General features: G+C 55.3%; 6 protein-coding genes across 6 annotated transcripts; 5 read left to right on the top strand and 1 right to left on the bottom strand.

The window, feature by feature from the left end:
• Nucleotides 1-463: 463 nt before the first annotated feature.
• J7T54_007179 (Fumitremorgin C monooxygenase-like protein) lies at nucleotides 464-1,495 on the top strand (the record flags this gene model as incomplete). Its single annotated transcript, XM_051510858.1, has 1 exon — nucleotides 464-1,495. One exon carries the CDS (start codon nucleotides 464-466, stop codon nucleotides 1,493-1,495), a length of 1,032 nt encoding a protein of 343 aa, XP_051366392.1.
• A 3,642-nt stretch (nucleotides 1,496-5,137) lies between these two features.
• J7T54_007180 (uncharacterized protein) lies at nucleotides 5,138-6,168 on the top strand (the record flags this gene model as incomplete). The annotated part of the gene is made up of 2 exons (XM_051510859.1): nucleotides 5,138-5,727; nucleotides 5,790-6,168. The coding sequence occupies 2 exons, from the start codon at nucleotides 5,138-5,140 to the stop codon at nucleotides 6,166-6,168; spliced, it is 969 nt and encodes a 322-aa protein (XP_051366393.1).
• Nucleotides 6,169-6,377: 209 nt separating this feature from the next.
• J7T54_007181 (uncharacterized protein) lies at nucleotides 6,378-8,063 on the bottom strand (the record flags this gene model as incomplete). The annotated part of the gene is made up of 1 exon (XM_051510861.1): nucleotides 6,378-8,063. The coding sequence occupies one exon, from the start codon at nucleotides 8,061-8,063 to the stop codon at nucleotides 6,378-6,380; it is 1,686 nt and encodes a 561-aa protein (XP_051366394.1).
• A 2,206-nt stretch (nucleotides 8,064-10,269) lies between these two features.
• J7T54_007182 (UDP-glucose 6-dehydrogenase-like protein) lies at nucleotides 10,270-12,240 on the top strand (the record flags this gene model as incomplete). The annotated part of the gene is made up of 3 exons (XM_051510862.1): nucleotides 10,270-10,402; nucleotides 10,457-10,911; nucleotides 10,963-12,240. The coding sequence occupies 3 exons, from the start codon at nucleotides 10,270-10,272 to the stop codon at nucleotides 12,238-12,240; spliced, it is 1,866 nt and encodes a 621-aa protein (XP_051366395.1).
• Nucleotides 12,241-13,199: 959 nt separating this feature from the next.
• On the top strand, nucleotides 13,200-13,952 carry J7T54_007183 (uncharacterized protein; the record flags this gene model as incomplete). The annotated part of the gene is made up of 1 exon (XM_051510863.1): nucleotides 13,200-13,952. One exon carries the CDS (start codon nucleotides 13,200-13,202, stop codon nucleotides 13,950-13,952), a length of 753 nt encoding a protein of 250 aa, XP_051366396.1.
• Nucleotides 13,953-14,802: 850 nt separating this feature from the next.
• On the top strand, nucleotides 14,803-18,135 carry J7T54_007184 (uncharacterized protein; the record flags this gene model as incomplete). The annotated part of the gene is made up of 2 exons (XM_051510864.1): nucleotides 14,803-14,850; nucleotides 15,047-18,135. Coding segments are annotated over 2 exons (3,137 nt in total), but the record flags the coding sequence as incomplete, so codon positions are not given.
• Between the last annotated feature and the right edge of the window lie 90 nt (nucleotides 18,136-18,225).

The raw sequence follows: 18,225 nt of genomic DNA on the forward strand, positions 1-18,225 counted from the left end.
AGCCAGGTTTCTCAAGAGTCCATTCAGGGTCTTTTGTGAGTGGGGAGACGTCGTGGTCCTGCATGAAGACTATATCTGCGAGATCAGGAACAATCCTCACATGAACTTTGCGATACCCACGTCGGACGACTTGCACTCGTACATCCCGGGCTTTGACCCTTTCATTGCCACAGATGGATTCGCCAGGGTAGTGAGGTTGTATTTGACCAAAGCATTGAGTATTCCCTGCCAGAGTATCTCTTTTCAATAACCACGAATCATAATGCTGACAATGGACATGCAGCAAGAGTAGCCGGACCCTTGTCGATAGAGGCTGGTCGTGCCCTTAGAGACTTGTTTGGTGATTCAACCGGTATGGCAGTCCCCTGTGGCATCGAATATCCAAAGAGACCCATAATAACCAATTTTACTAGAATGGCACGAGATCTCACCCAAGAACGATTTACACACCTTTGTCGCGCGAATGTCTTCGCTCGTCTTCATGGGAGAAGAGCTGTGTCGCGACCAGGAGTGGATTGAAGCATCGAGCGATTGGATCAAGCTGGGATTCCACCTACGCGACGTGATGGGACAATACCCACGCTGGATGAGACCTTACATCCACTGGCTCATGCCCTCGTGCTGGAAGTTGCGCAAAATGCTGAAGCGCATTCGCGCGGCCCTAGAGCCGCACCTGCAGCGTCGTGAAGATGCCAAAGCCGCCGCTCTGAAGCAGGGCAAGATCCTCAAGTACAACGACTGCATTGAGTGGTTCGGCCAAGAATACGAAGAGGGCTACGACGTCGCTGTTTCGCAGATGACGCTGTCCCTGGTCGCCAACCACACCACTAGTGATCTGACGCTGCAGACGATGCTCGACCTGGCTATCCGCCCAGAGCTTCTGGCCCCTCTGCGTGAGGAGATAATCCGCGTGCTCGGCGAGCACGGTCTTCGCAAGACATCTCTTTACAAGCTGAAGCTCATGGACAGCGTCCTGAAGGAGTCGCAGCGATTAAAGCCCGTCATGATCGCCACCTTCCGCAGACTGGCCACCCAAGATGTCCGGCTCTCCGATGGCTTTCTGATCAAAAAAGACACCCGCATCGTTTTTGAAAACACGCACATGTGGGACGAAAAGTACTACGAGAATCCACTTGACTATGATGCCTGGCGCTGGGTGAAGATGCGCGAGGACCCGTCGTCGGAGCACCTAGGGCACTTGGTGAGCACGAGCGCCAATCACATGGGCTTCAGTCATGGTCAGCATTCGTGCCCGGGGAGGTTCTTTGCGGCCAACGAGATCAAGATTGCCCTCTGTCACCTGCTTCTCAAGTACGAGTGGAAGCTCCTCGATGACTCGCCCGAGTTGAAACCACTAATTGTCGGCATGGGCATCCTCCCAGACCCCAGAGCACGCCTCCTCGTGAGGAGGAGGACACCGGAGATTGACCTAGAGTCGTTAGAAGCTGAAGGCTTCGATAGGGAAATCATTGTCACTGAGCTTATTGATACGTAATGAAGAGGAGATCGTGCTTCTTTACAGATACATTCTTGTATAAGCTATCAGAATATTTCGGTACATACTGCGGAGGCTACATAAATACAACACAGTTTGAAGTCTACAACTCTATCGGTCTTCCCAGTGCGATGAGGCCGTCTCTCGTAGCCCAGCTCGGAACTGCGCAGAACAGAGACTTGGCTATTATTCTTTACTAGCTTCTCTATCCATATTCACCTGAAGCACCTTGACTAGACTGGAGCCGCAGACTTCAGAATCATGTTTTAGCATATCACAGTGGTGGCAGCAACCAGAGCTGCACTGATCAAGTTAAAATCACTCTAGGGATACAGGCAGGCTTTCAGTGCCAACTTGATGACGACGGGGGGCGCTTATCGGCACACGTTGCGAACGCCGCTTTTCGCGGGAATCCAATGAGCGGCCTAGGGTTAGGATCCGATTCCATCAGCCTGCGGCCGAGGAGGATTCAGTTGCATGGCGCCGCTTACCGATTTCATGGGTACAAACAGGGCTCAATGCTATGAATTCTATTCTTGACTAATGTCACTCCAGGCTTTCGTTTACCCCTTATCGACAGTGAGATACGTGCATACGTGCATCACAGACGTATTGCGTCTTTCGCGCCTAATCACGGCGGAGTCCTGTTGTGCTTGTGCAAAGGTGACACTGGCTGTCTTTCCGAAGCTAAACAAACGATTTCGAATTAGTGCTGACATTTTGCCACCTTTGATACATATGCGGAACCGAATACGTCCACTCAGGTGCTAAGGCTGGGTTTTGTTTCCAAGTCCGTGCTTACTACTTGTGACGACGGGGAGGAGAGCCCACGCCATATAATTTTCATTCATTCATGCCTTCTAGTTAGCAGATGGTTTCAGCGGGTGGTACATCGGATCACGTCGTGTGGCGTTTGCTTCGCATGTGGGACCTGTGGACCGCATGCATATACTATGCGCTACCCGAGGATATCCGCGCGGGAATGGATTATAATGGTTGCAACCAATTGTAGATCCACGTCGCCTTTTATCACTGTGCAGTAGGGAAGGATCCCTAATTACCGACATTGCCATAGTTGCTGGGCTATACACCGTTGTGATCTAGACATTCGACATCAGGGGCGGTGGTGCTCATGCACACCCAGGAATACTCGCGCTGCGATCTTTTAGGCGCGTAGAACATCAGTAGGTGCTTACGGTGTAAGTAAACTCTTACGCGGAACATGCTTGATGGAACCCTGATGGGTTTCACGAAATTCTTCGCTATGAGATTCGTTCAGGTTCGCACTGCCCGAGACTATAGGTTATTCAGCACCACCATTGGGCCACGGGAAACTTGGGTCTGCCGGACTGACATTCACCTACAGACAAATGTTTAGTGCAAAAACCGTTAGGTACCACATGGAGCCGACAGGGTGCTCAATTCAACTCCAGTCACTCCGGCGGAAAGAAGTAGTTGAGTTTAGGTTTTTTTTTTTTTTTTTCCACACGGACAGGGGCTCGTGGGACATGTGCCCGCCAATTTGTTGGTGTTCTTCCTGCAGGATGTATTGCATGGAACAATCTGCAGTGCACCGTAAACATAGCAGACCTAAACCCCGGCCAATTGACGCATAATACGCTCGTGCAGATTTAGGTTGATAACAGCTCCGAGTACATGCACGTGTGGTGTTCCCAGGGCAGCGCGCGTAATCCGCCTCGGCACTTTGGAATTGCTTGTGCGTAGGTTATCTGTACCGTAGTCATGTTTCAGGTCCCGCTTGGCTTGACTTCAATCCCAACACCATAGTTGCTCTGAGCTCGATGAGTATGTCTCTCTAATTTTTGGTCCTTTCGCCGGTATTAATTGTGTATCATCACTGAATATTGGGTAGTAGAGCTTTGGGGGTCCAGTAGGCATAGTAAGCTCGGTGGGGCGCATATGCCGGAGCGCATCCTTTGGGCAATTCGCTAACCCAACGTGGCACTCCGAATGCTGTTTCGATCCGAGTTCTCGAAAGTCTAAACACGAGGTATCCAAAGAGGGAACACGATCCCATGCCTTCTGGCGCTGTGGCTCTAAGACCTGCAAGGCAGGTTGTTCGAGAGTACGCCTTGCATTCTGTACATGCCAGTAAAAGGCCTCGCGGGGAATGGGAAATCCCGTACTCTCGTGGTATGTATGTGCAGTGGCTCCTCCAATGCTTATGATCGCCGGGCCGCAACGGGTTCGGTGCTGGCCGTAAGAAGCAGTGATCTGGCTGACCATCTGGCTCTGTTTCCAAACCACCCAAGCCATCACTTGCTCGGAACCCAGCTCTGGCGCGCGTATCGTTCACTATGGGCGTGCACGCGTAAGGTTTAAGTGTGTAACGCGAATGGCGATTTTCGACTTGATCAGTGAGTGATCTCACCCGAAATGCATCACTTTCCCGTTGCAAGCCGTGGCATTCGTGGGTTCGCAACGCGTAGCAAACAATCTCAACCTAGAAACGCGCGTCTGCGTACTCGCGACACTCGTGCTCGACAAACTCATCACGTCGCATCCAAGCAATGGTCGTCGGTGACAATCGGACCCTGTTCACCGTGGTTCAAGATTGCATTTCGCATTCATTTAGCTGCAATCATCAGAACAGATTACGTAAATTTGAAGCGTAAAAACTACACAGAGGAAGCACCCGTCTGTCGTTTTTGCAAAACCATCGGCCATAAGTCGTGATCTTTCTCTTAGGCCGATAAAATCGGATCAATGGAAACGACCCGGGTCTTGAAGGGGTAAAATCGCATATTTTCAATGTTCAGAGACGTGAAATCTATATTGATGCAGCCGTAGGGTAAGTAGATACTTGGCCTAAACCGGCATCACGTGGTCGTCACGTCTACTCGGATCTATCTTGGCACAGAGTACGTAATTTGATCCTAATAACGCGCGTCGAGAAGAGAACCTCACCTTTGTCCAACCGACTCTCAAAAGTATCCATCCGACCGCGACCACGAGATTGATAACATGTCGCGACGGACCGGAACTATCAGGAAATGACTCAGCAAGTGCGCGAGGCTACCTGAGAGCGCCCATGCACATCTGCGGCAGTTCTGTAACACCCCCTTGTTACGTACATCCATCCAGTCCGTCATTTGAGGTAATCGTCACCTTCGTACACCGGATGAACAGGATTCTCTGGGGCATCTCCATTTGCTGAGCTCCAAATACTCTCCAATCTAATCATGTAGGTCTGTCGGGACTTTGAGTATGATTCAACAGGCATACTGGTGCAGCCTTTGGCGAGACGTCGAGAAGTCAAAAAGTGACTCGCAATGAAGAGTGTCAGAGGCGGGCGGCTCTTGCAACTGCGCCTACAGTCACTGTCGCAGGAGTCTGTATCCTGACGCTCATTCATCGCGTGTTTCCTCACCTCAAACTGCCCAGGCCTTTGTTTCCCACATCAGGAGAGGGCTCCAGTCCGACATGTGTCTTGCACTTTTTCTGGCCTGGTCAATTCCTCGCGTCCCTCTCTTCACGATGTCTTCTCTCAAATCATCATCATCGCTCTTTTGACAGGTCTCGGCGCAGCGCGCTCCTTCTTTACTTCTTGTACCGCTAGTTCGGTCCCTTGTGTGATATCTCTTTATCGGCTCTGGTAGCTGAGATTCTTCTTTTGTAATCATGCAGCTTCTCGCGTCTGCTCTTCTCGCCTTTGCCGCATCTACCGTAGCTACATTCGTCACGGCTGACGATGTACTCCTCAAACCTTATGCCTCTCTGTTGGCTTCGCCACTCGACGCTCGCCAGGAGGATGGATCCAGTAGCAACAATGATACGACAGATGGCGACGTACCCGACAATCTGCTCAAACCTGACGGAACGATCAATATGACCTCTTTCTTAGAGCTCACATCAACTACATGCCTGTCCAGGCTCTCCAACCTCCGACGAACAACATCCCCCTCGGGCATGAGTATCTGCTTCAACCTACCATCCCTCAACACCACCAGTGGTGTCTTCGAGGCCGATCTAAGACTCTACAAAGTCACAGAGCCACGCGACGCATGGGAAGGCATTGAGCCAGGTGACGTGGACGTCAATGTGGGCTTCGCCAATGCTAGAGTCCGCAATGTCACCGAGCAAGAAATCATGGGCATTGGCATGGTCGGCGAGCTGCAGGCTCGACAAGCGGACGACCGAGTGCAAGAGCTCCAGCGGTACATGCTCGTCGGACAGGTCCAGGGGGATAAACTGGATGCCAATATGACCATGTACGTATTCTTCTATGGAGGCATAGTGCCCCTAGGCAAAGGCCCACTGCTAAATCTCACAGGTCTGCGATTGAGGCTCTTCTCATGCCCACACTTTCACTCACCGCGCTCTCTCCTCAATCTTCAGACAACCTCACGACTCTCCTCTCCCCCAATGAGGCGTCCTTCATCACTGGCGTTTTCTCCGATTTGACGCCTCAGTCATCCTTCTCGCTCGCGCAAGCAGCTGTCTCGTCATCACTGGCATTGCTTGACGAGGGCGAGGTTGCATTCATCCTCCCCGGCACACAGATCCTGATTTTCCCCATTGGGCTGATCATCACGGGGACTTGGGCTCTACTGGGGGTCGGCGTCTACGCGTTCGGCACAGTGGAGAGGTGGAGGTTCAGGGAAAGCTACCGGGAAAGAGTCAAGGGAGGAGTAGGGGGAGCAGGCATTTGAAATTGGCACTATACATCACGCGGTAGCGAAGGCAAATTGAAAAGGATCAAAACGGGATTCATCAGGCATTCTATTACACGGTCATAGGTATCATTTCCATATTCCATCCAAGAATATCAAGGAGCTGTCCACAGCTTCCACCATCTACAAGCCAGCCGTACGCCAAATGCATCACTCGCCCAGCAAAGACAACGAACCTAGCCTTCATGCTAAACGGCCTTCTTCTCGCTGCTCCTCATGCGACCCTTGGCCCACAGAAGGCACTCCGTGAAGAGCACGTACAGACCGGTCATGGCCCACGCTGAGAGGATGACACCCAGACCCCCGATCAAGCGGGCATCGATAATCGCTCGCGTGATCTGCTGGCGGACAGCTTCGTTCATCATGAGCCATCCATAGATCGGCACCAGCTGGGACGCCGCGAGGCTTGCGTTCGGCACTTTCGTGATCGGTTGCGGCTTGCCCCGTTCGAGCTCATGCTCAGCGATTGTGTCGCTCATCCTCCACGCAACCTTGTTGTTGATCTTGTCCCATGTCGCCTCGCAAGCCGCCCGCCTGGATGCACCCGCCATGCGTGCTCGCAAAATGTGATCCTGGCCAAGTTGCATTGCCTTGGTGACGAAACCGTCAAGATCATTCGGCGGCACGAGGTAGCCCGTCTCGCCATCGTGGACAATGTCCGAGGGACCACCCTCGTCGCGCGCAACGACGGGCACACCAGACGACATACTCTCGAGCACGACGAGTCCGAATGTCTCTGTCACAGAGCAGTGCAGGAAGACGTCGCCGCAGGCATATGCCTCGGCCAAGTCCTCGCCGACCTTGAACCCGGCAAAGATGACCTTGCCTTGCTCCTTGAGCGGCTCGAACATTGTGTGAACCTCCTTTTCCACGTCGGGGTTGCGGTTCCCCCCGACAATGAGCATCTTGTAGGGCAGCCCACGCTTGTCGAGCTCCTTGGCCGCATGCGCGAGGAAGTTGAACCCTTTCTCGCCGGCGATGCGCGACACAGTGACAAATATGATCTCGCCGTTGGGGGCAATCTGCTTGCGTAGTTGATCATTCCGTTTCCGGGGGTTGAACATGTCCGTGTTCACACCGCGCGTCAGAAGTTCCATCTTGTCTTCCTGCACATTTTGGCTGGCGAGATAGCGACGCACAAACTGCGAGGGGTAGAAGATGGTCTTGACGGAGGCGTGGCGGAATAGGTAGCTCTGCACGGCCGCAAAGGCAAAGACGGCAAAGTGGCTGAGGGGCGCTGGGAACAGAATCTGGCAGTACCCGGCCAAGTCGGTCTGGAAGTTGCAGATAATCGGGATCTGGTTCTCCTTGGGTTGCTGTCGAAGCTGCAGCATTACCTGGAAGCCAAGGCTGGCTGGTGATGCGAGGTAGATCAAGTCGGGTGGCGCATCCAGCCCAAAGGTTCTGGAGTACAGTGTCGAATTGCGCACAGGATACACGATGCTCAACTCGGGGTTGAAAGGCAACGGGTAGCCCGTCACACGCACCTCCGGCTGCGGCTTGTCGACTGGCGACAACGATGGGGACGGAGGCGGCGTGAAAGTATTGTGTTGGGTATGGTTGTGAGGCGCCACGACGGCGACCTGCGCACCGTTTGCGCGCAAGTGGTTGACGAGCATGAGGGTTGTTCTGCTCACGCCGTTGACGGGGCCGAAGGATTCGGTGCACAGCAAGATGCGCTTGCCCTTGAGGCTGGTCGGAAATTCCGAGAGATCATGCTCGGGGTACCGCGAAGACGTCGACATGAGTGCTCGTGAAGCCATGAAGCTGGTGAGCATGGTCTCGAATGCGTTAAGGTTGTAGGTCCGTCCATAGTCAGTGTAAGAGGGCATTCCAGCATATCTATCCAGTGCTATCAGCGGCAGAGAGGTCATTCGGAGCGTGGGGAGCGACACGTGCTTGAATCTGCGGCCCACGATGCGCCGGGATGGAGGGATCTAGCCTCGCGTGGCAAAGTCACAATAGCAGAGGAAGCAGTGGCACGAGCATCGGCAGTTTGCTCCAGTTCGTTGTAACGACGGGATGGTGGGGGAGGGGCAATCTAGCGCACGAAAACCGCCCTGCACAGTGGCATGTATGTAGGTCCGGTGATCAGGTAGGGTTTGTGAGCTTGACGTTTATGGTAGGCATAGGAAGTTCTGGTGAACATCGTATCCCTTCCCCAAGGACGGTTGTTCGACAGTAGATCGCTTGATCTCACAGCCTCAAGAACAATCTTCTTCGTCTCTGCAGATAAATAGCAAGACGAAAAGCTTGCCCATCCGAGCCTTTCGTCGCTTTGGCAACCATGAACATAGACACTATCTGTACAGCCCGAAGACTGGCGATGCGCCCACAGGAGTTCGACGTGTCGTTGACGCGGCCAATCAGAGCGTCGGACGCGGCCACATTGCTTGTAGAAACCAACCGATAAGTCGGACACCACGAACGGCTGGGATGGCTGTGTGAAGGCGCGTGCCATAGCTGGTTGGCTTGGGGAGTCCTGAGGGATGTTCCAGCGATGGCCACACTTTGCTCATGTGGTCTGTCTGGTTGACGATGTTTCTCATGGTCGAAGCTGGACGACGAGTCACTTGAACCAGCCTGACAAGAAGTACCATAGGTTCGATGCTTGCGGGAATCACCGAGCAAACTCATGTGGTCTGGTTGGCAATAATGATTGTGAGGTCCTGCGCCATGCGTTCGGCAAACGGAGGCATGAGATTCATGATTGTTAACGGAAGAGCGATGGATTCTCAAAGTCTCAGACATAGACGCAGTGGAGCTGAAGTCGGGAGGACGCACGGGCCTCAGATTGCGATCGCGCTGGAATCTGATTAGCCACATGGATAAGGCAGGCGCGTCAGATGGACGGACGCCTTGACCTTTGTGGCTTTGCATTTACAACATTGCCGCGCCCTGGTGGCAAAACATGAACGAAATTCAGGGTGTTTGTCAATTGTTGATGAGGGCAAATTTTGCATCCTGGTCAACGGCACAGCAAGTCATTTCCGGTCTGTCGGTTGCAGCCGGCTGAATGAATGGAGGCTGCCGCGCAGCCCATCTTGCTCACATCAGCTCCAGCCTCCAGCCTCCAGGCTAGGCGAGCTATTTTAATTATCCGCCCCTGCCAAGCACCAAGATCCTCGATACGAACTTACGGAGTGATGGTCACTGCAATCACCTCAGAGCAACGCCTAATCACGAATTCGATCAAACGAACGCAGACTTTAATTAGACACTGTTCGCAACATTGCCGTCACATTCCAGTCCATCGATTCCACAGGCCGCGTTTCCCTCGCCAGCGCCAAGCCAGGTTGTCCGTGTTCGGGAGAGATGATGGCGAGGCAGCGATAAGGCTGTCGATAATGTTCCTGATACGACACGAGACGACATGGAGCACTTTGGCGCCACAGTCCGCCTCTGGGTATCACCTGTGACGCCCATTGGACCGTCTGAAGAGTCGTACCTATGAGCGAATGCTCAGAAAATAGTTGAATACCTATCCATAGTCAGCAACAGCTATCTACGCTCGCTCTAAGACAGGTTCGACAGGTTCTTCGTTGACATGAAGGTAGACCTGGGGTCAGTTCGACGGACGCGGATGAGCTTACTGGTGGGTGAGTCGACATTGAAATGCGCGTTAGAGCACGCTAGAGGGCGTCCAACCAATCAAATACCAGAAATGCCAGGGGCAGCTCTCCCAAAGCGGGCATGCGGGGACCCTTTGGGTGGCAGAACAGGCCTGACCGCCCTCGAAATGCCATGCATGCTTGCAGCATCTGCCTGCGGCGGTGTGCCCCTTTTCCGGGCTGCGTTGATAGATAGTGCTCACGTCCAATCCAACCATCCATCCAACTCCCCTTGGCTCTTGGCTCGCCGAAATTTTCCCTCCGCCTTTCTCGAGACGGATTGTTTCCTATTCATTCTCATCTTCACATTCGGTTTGCTGGAGATTTGCGTGTATTCTTCCTCGTCTTTGCACAACCTGATAACGTTCGATCCGTTCCTTCCAGAGGATACCCTGTGCCGTCGCTCCGACACGCGACAAACCACCCCGCCAAACTCCAAGTCGCGCTACCGCTCGCTCTGCTCCTCGCCATGTCGTCCATCCCCGAAGCCGTGGTCAGCTCTGTCAAGAGCCTTGGCCTGAATGGTTCCTCCGCCCATACCAATGGCACGCTCGGCGACGTTGTCGTCAAGAACATCTGCTGCGTAGGTGCCGGATATGTCGGTGCGTCTCCCCCCTCTTACACGTGGGATCCGCGAGATCTCTAACACGACACAGGTGGTCCCACCGCTGCCGTTGTCGCCTTCCAGAACCCTCACATCCGAGTTACCGTCGTCGACCGTGACGAGACTCGCATTCGTCGCTGGAACTCGAAACACCCTCCCATCTACGAGCCTGGCCTGCGCGACATTGTCCGCATCGCCCGTGACGGCGGCCGCAAGGCCTCGTTCGCCAGCAAGCCCACGGCCGAGGGCCAGGACGCCACCGTCCAGGACCGTCCCGCCAACCTCTTCTTCACTACTGATGTCGGCAAGAGTATTTCCGAGGCGGACATTGTCCTGGTGGCCGTCAACACCCCCACCAAATACCGTGGTGTCGGTGCTGGCAGCGCGACAGACATGACTGCCTTCGAGGCTGTCACTGGTGTTGTTGCTCAGTACGCCCGCGAGGGCGCCATCATCGTCGAGAAGTCGACGGTTCCCTGCAGGACAGCTCAGCTGGTTGCGGATACCGTGAGTTTTATATACTAGCTCCTTCCAGCTACCTGCTAACAAACACATTAGCTCTCCATGCACCGTCCCGGTGTTCACTTTGAGATTCTCTCCAACCCCGAGTTCTTGGCTGCCGGCACCGCCGTCGGCGATCTGCTCTACCCCGATCGTATCCTGATCGGTTCTGCCCCCACCGAGTCCGGCAAGAAGGCGGCCGAGGCTCTCGTTAAGGTGTACGCCTCGTGGGTGCCTCGCGAGCGCATCCTGACCACCAACGTCTGGTCCTCTGAGCTGGCCAAGCTGGTCGCCAACTCCATGCTCGCCCAGCGCATCTCGTCCATCAACTCCATCTCCGCTGTCTGCGAGCAGACTGGTGCCGATGTGGATGAGGTCGCCAAGGCCGTCGGTGTCGACCCCCGTATCGGCAACAAGTTCCTCGTCGCTGGTATTGGTTTCGGTGGCAGCTGCTTTAAGAAGGATGTCCTGAACTTGGTCTACCTCGCGGACACCATGGGGCTCCCTGAGGTCGGCGAGTACTGGCGCCAGGTCGTCAAGATGAACGAGTACGCGCGTGACCGCTTCACCAACCGCATCATCAAGTGCCTCAACAACACCCTTGTCGGCAAGAAGGTCACCATCCTGGGCTTCGCCTTCAAGAAGAACACGTCCGACACCCGCGAGGCTCCCGCTCTAGAGATGATCAAGACCCTCCTCGAGGAGCGTCCCCGCGAGATCGCCGTGTTCGACCCCTGCTGCAACCCCCTGGTTGTCAAGGAGGAGATCCAGCTCCTTCTCGGCCCCGTCGCCGAGCAGGGCAACATCCACGTCTACGGCAACGCCATTGACGCCTGCAACAACAGTACCGCCGTCGTCATCGCCACCGAGTTTGACGAGTTCCGCAACCAGCCCGCACCCACACCCAAGCCTGTCGCTGCCGACGCGCCTGTGCCTAAGATGCTCGGCCGCAAGCCTAACCCCAAGGCCGACCCCCGCCCCTTTGTTACCCCCAGCGTGCCCACCGAGAACGACTTCCTCGCCCTCCACAAGCACCTGGTCCAGCTCGAAGGCCAGGACAACGACGACCCTCTCGACCGGTACAACGTTGAACCCGACTGCCCCGAGGACTGCCCCGACTGCAAGCAGTACCGCGAGAGCAAGGACACTGGTTTCGCGACCGGCATGGGCAGCGCAGAGGAGTACAAGCCCCGCGAGAGGATCGACTGGGTGCACATTGCCGACAACATGGCCAAGCCCCGGTGGGTCTTTGACGGCCGTGGTGTCATTGACTCGCGCGAGATGGAGAAGCTGGGTGTGCGCGTCGAGTCCGTCGGTCGCCAGCACCGCTTCTAAGGGGCAGGCTCGGTTGTCTGTGAAGTAGTGGATGGGGAGCGAAAACAACAAATTAGACCTATTCGAGCCTTCATTGGGGGAAGGGGTGAGGGGGCGGACTTTTTCTACATTTTTAATCACTTGTTCTGAAGGGTTATACGAGAGCTATGCGAGGACGGCCGCTTGGGTAGACTTGGGATCTTGAGGGCCGTTTGATATTCCTGCAGCGATGCATGGGCTGGACAGACCAGAGTCTAGGGTGGCATTGGGATGGCGGTGGAATTGAATCTATACATTTGAAAGGATCTTAGAATGCCGTATGATATAACACGGGCAATTGTGGATTCGGTAGCCATTGCAGGAGTGAGTAGCCTTAGCAATACGGCCGGCAACGGCTGCTCACGGTCTTCGACCCTTAATGCCCACTCCATAATCGACTGGAAGCATCGCGCAGGAGGGCACATAAACAAGACAAGAATGGTCAAACGTAATGCATACGCGTCTCGAGCTCTATGTATTTTTCAATAAAGTACTGTTATGATGCAAATTGCCTCTTTGTATTGTATATACCGTCAGAATATGCGATACCGTCAGAATAAGATCGGCAAGAACTAGTGCAGGGTAAGCATAAGAACAAGAGGCCTGACTGACAATCTTAGACGCGTACAAGCTTTATTAGCAGTCCCAACTCCTGTCGTCCAGTGGTTCTCTCTTATTGATTGAATTATATATAACTTTCTTTCACCATCTTCGTAGGGATGATAGCGGAGATCATAGTGCACGCCGACGGACCTTGTCGGATATACGTGCTGTTAACTCCAGCCTGCACTCAGGGTTGCCCATGACGGCTGACGCCAGCCTCCCGTCGACCACATGTATATAGGGACAACTTCTCACATCGCACATGTGGGTAGAGTCCAGTGAATCTCACAAAACCCAAGATCCGAACACGTCTAGTTCCAATCAAACTTAAACAGACCATGCATCTCATCCTCACCGGGGCCACAGGCCTTGTAGGTTCTGCTGCTCTGGACGCGATGCTTCACACACCCACCATCTCCAAAATCACAATCCTATCGCGACGACCCATCCCTTTCGCACAAGAGGCCTCGGATCCTCGCGTCAACGTCATCCTCCATCAGAACTTCAACCAGTACGACCCGTCCCTACTGGAGCAGCTACAAGGGGCCAATGGCTGCGTGTGGGCACTGGGGATATCGCAAAACCTCGTTAGCGCAGAAGACTATGTGGAAATCACCAAAGACTACGCGCTCAGCGCCGCGAGAGTGTTCGAGGACATCAAGGCCAGTGAAGGGAAATTCCGCATGGTGTACGTGTCCGGCGAGGGCACAACACACAACCCTGGGCGATTCACGCCCATCTTTGGCCGCGTGAAGGGGGAGACAGAGAAGGAGCTCGCAGTCATATCTGCGCGCGGTCACATCCAAATCGACTCGGTGCGGCCATCCTTTGTTGACAAGCAGGGTCACGAGGCCATCCTACCCTACGTGCCCGCGGTGCCATTCTCCATGAAGGCTATGGTGGCCGTGGCGGGACCGTTGATAAGGGGCTTCATGCCGAGCCAGCACTCGCCGACGCCGATGCTGGGCAGGGGTTTGGTCGACATGGCCATGGGAAAGATGGAGGGCAAGTTTGAGGGTAAGGGCGTGGAGAGGGTCGGTGGATCGTGGATCGTGTCCAACGTCGGGTTCAGGCGGATGGTGGGTGCTTGAATGGGGACTTCGATACCACGGAAATATCAACAGTATGATCGCAATGTCTTGAATGCGTCGTGGGTCGATACGCGACGCGTCTGTCGAGTGGCCACCAAGAGCGGAGCGGAAGCAGGCAAATGGCATATAATATCGTGGGCAATTCCAGTGCGAGTGTTGACGACAGGGACCAGACACTTGGCAAGGGAGTGCAATCCGCCGGCACAACAGACATTGAATGGATGCCAACGAACTCGAGAAATAGTGCACCTGACCAAAATGCTGAGATCACGTGCCCACGCGCTTCACCAACGTCCCTCGCACTCCGCGCGCTTCCCGCTCCATGGCCACAACTCGTAACTCCATCCAGCAATTCGTTCAACGCACTCTGAGAGACCCTGAACTTGTGCGTATAGACACTCTCAAGTCTGCAACTTGAGAGCAAGCAAGTGGTCTTCGGCATTCGATTCGGTATCTTCGCCTTGGCAATCGAACTCCTCGAGCGCGACGCGAGAACCCCCTTGAAGAGTCGAGACCTGGCTCCATACCCGATCTCGGATGGGCCCGAGATGGCGCAAGGGGATGGATCGTATGGCCGCTCCGCGTATCTTGTCGCTCACCGGCTAGAACTTGGGCCGGTCGAGCACTGCCACTAGAGACCGATGGGCAATCTCCAAGAGATCTTTAAGGCTTGACAGTTCTTTCAACCCCACCATCATCGAGCCGGTGGAATCCACGTATTGCCAGAAACCGAAAAGCCTCATTTCAGATGTCTTGGAAAGGTCTCTGTGGAGTGCCGCGGGACTCGAACCCGCCTGGCACTCTGTGATGTATCGGCATCACTTGTTTCTGAGTCTCGATAACAAATCCAATGGGCTCTGGCGAGCATTCCAACCCTGGTGATCTGCCGTCCCCGCTGGTATGGCTCATATTCTCATAGTATCAACATGAACCTACGCGATGGAGCGCGGCCCGCATATATTGCGTCCCATCGTGTTGAGGTTGGGCTCGGATGGTGGTTGTCGTACACAGTCCTTCGCTTACTTAGTTTTCGCCTCGGTAAAGCAACAGTTGTTGCTGTACGCACTGACATGGCGAGAATGACAAGCGACAAGGCCCTAGCGGGCGCGATCTTGGTCGTATCGTCACTGGCAGTGGTCCAGGCACAACATACTGTCACAGTCGAGATCACATCTTACCACGACGTCAATGCTTGCATGAACGTGTGCGCTGCACAACCCACGTTCGGATCCATGGGGCCGCCTCCACTGCATCCTAAGCCCCATCATGGTCACGGCCATCCAGGAAACCAGGGCCGCCCTCCTGTTCTTGATCAGCACCATCCCCAACACACTCCACAAGTCACTCTCACACTTCCTATCTGTGAAAAGGAGGGCAAGATCGAAACTAAGCCTGCTGCATGCGACGACTGCCTGGAGACAGTCTTCTACTACGAGCCCACGGACCTCACATACGTGACAAAAACCACAACGTTTGGCCACGGCCCGTACCCGACGATTTCTACGATTCTGCCCGAGGAAGACTGCCATGTTTGCGAGGGCACAGTTGTCATCTGCGAGCCTGCTTACATCACATCTTTCCCGGACCACCCTGAGACCCCCTGGGGATTCGAATATGAAGGCGCCGTCACCACTATACTGCCCGGTGCTAGTCCCGATGGGCCTCGCATCGCGATTCCTGGTGCTCATCCCAGTGACCCCTTGACTGTGGTCATTGGCCCGCCTGGATTCACAGACAGACTTCCCACGATCACTGCCCCTGGCGCCAGTGCCAGTGCTGGTGCCCCCACGAGGACGCTGCTGCCAACCGGTAACAATGGCGAGCCTCTTCCAGGCGCGTCGCCTGTCGTTGTCATCGGCGAGGCTGTTGCTACTGGTGGGCTAGGGGCAGGCTCAGGCTTGCCTGTCGTATCACTGCCAGGTGCCGAGGACGGCGATTCAGCTGTCACTTTTCCTGGAAGCGGCCTTGGAGGTACCCCCTTCATCTTGGCGGGTAGCCCAAGCGAGCTGGGCGTCAGCAACGACAGAGACTCGAATCTAATAAACAACAACAACAACAACAACGAAGGCGGCAACCCAGCTGCTGGCACTGAGCCCAATGGCAATGGAGACTCGGGCAGTGACATCCCGGGAGCTGTCACCACGCTGCTCTCTGGCGCGGATGAGAACGGACCTCGCATCACCCTCGGTCCTATCAACGTCGGAGATCCAGCCACCGTTGTCATTGGTACGCCTGGATTCCAAGATGCCATCCCCACTGTCACGCTACCTGGTGTCTCGCCTGGTGCCACTGGCCCCAAGGTCACTCTACTTCCCTCTGGCAACGCTCAAGGCCCTGTCGCTATTATCGGAGACCTTGCGTCGATCGACAGTGATAGAGTATTCATTCCCGGCGCTGACGCCAATGACGGCGATTTCACCCTCCCTGCGGTCCCATTCCGTGGCTCACCTCTGGTTGTTGCCGGTGACCCAAGTTGGCTGAACGATTTCCCCGATGGTCCCAACGTCGGACTTCTGATTGATACTGGCTCTGGCTCTGGCGCCGGAGGCGACCCTGGTGATAACAGCCTGACCAGCACCGGCGGCGGTGGTGGTACGGGCACTGGCGACGAAGGTAACCTGGCGGGCAGCAGCGAAGATACAGGAATCAACACCAATGACCCTTTGCCAGACACGGATGGCGATGGTGAACCTGACATTGGCACTCCCAATGGCCTTGATCTGAATAATGATGGCGTTGCAGATGCTGGTCCTAGTGGAGGACCCGTTGCCCTCGACAACGACGGCGATGGCAACCCTGACGCGCCTGCATTCGGAGACCAGCTGCTGGACTCGGCTGTCCCACCCCCAGGAGATGCTGGGTCCGATGGAGGCAGTGGAGCCAGCACAGACCAATCCCTTGATTCTGCTACTGATACAAACGGCGACAACGTTCCTGATCCTGGCGCCGGCACTGGTGGTGGTTCTCAAGACACCAATAGCGATGGCGCCACCAACACAGAACTAGGCGCAGTGACTGGTGTCGGCGACCCAGATGGCGATGGCATTGCCGATCTCAACCTTGGAGATGAGCTCGTAGCCGAGCTTCAAAGCGTCAACGACGATGGGGGCCCAGACCTTGGTGTTGGTGGTGGTGGCACGGGCGATGCTGCGTCAGACACCGATGGCGATGGGACACTCGATTCCGCCGGCGCTGGGGACAGTGGGAGCGATGTCGACTCGAGTGCTGGAGACAGTGGTACCGGAACTGATACTACTACCGGTGACGAGCCGGACGCTGGTGTTGGAAACACCGACGAGACTGTTTCCAGTACCAGCAGTGGAGGCAGTGGAAGCGGTGCTGACTCTGGTGACGACTCTGGTGCTGGAGGCAGTGGAACGGAATCTGATACTGCTACCGGTGGTGAACTCGACGCTGGTGTTGGGAACGTCGACGGAACTTCCGGCCTGGAAACCGAACCTAGTGTCGATGGCTCTGGTACAGGAGATGGAGGTACCGGAGGTACTGGCACTGGGTCTGGTGGTGATCCCCAAGTAGAAGCCGGGCTCAACGATGGCGATGGCGGTTCTGGAGGTACTGGCAGTGTGGATGCGGAAAGTGACGGCTCTGGCGTGGGAGACTCTGGCACTGGCACTGGCACTGGCACTGGTATCGACTCTGGCATTGGCACCGACTCTGTCACTGGCATCGACTCTGCTACTGGCACTGACTCTGGATTGGGCACCGGCACTGGTGGCTCTGGGACAGTGTCAGGAGATACAGACTCTGGATCGGGCACTGGCTCAGGTGGCTCAGGCTCTGGCACTAGCACCGACTCTGGCACTGGCGCTGATTCTGGATCGGGCACTGGCCTAGGTGGCTCAGGCACTGGCACTGGCACCGACTCTGCTACTGACTCTGACTCTGGATCGGGCACCGGCTCTGGTGGCTCTGGGACATTGTCAGGAGATATAGGCTCTGGCTCGGGCACTGGCACAGGCGGCTCAGGCTCTGGGACAGTGTCAGGAGATGCAGACTCTGGATCGGGCACTGGCCTAGGTGGCTCAGGCACTGGCACTGGCACCGACTCTGCTACTGACTCTGACTCTGGCTCGGGCACCGGCACTGGTGGCTCTGGGACAGTGTCAGGAGATGCGGACTCTGGATCGGGCACTGGCACAGGCGGCTCAGGCTCTGGATCGTTGTCAGGAGATGCAGACTCTGGATCGGGCACTGGCACAGGCGGCTCAGGCTCTGGATCGTTGTCAGGAGATGCAGACTCTGGATCGGGCAC

Source organism: Emericellopsis cladophorae, assembly GCF_022114955.1.
Source record: "Emericellopsis cladophorae strain MUM 19.33 chromosome Unknown NODE_2_length_1295279_cov_118_880017, whole genome shotgun sequence".
Lineage (NCBI taxonomy): Eukaryota > Fungi > Ascomycota > Sordariomycetes > Hypocreales > Bionectriaceae > Emericellopsis > Emericellopsis cladophorae.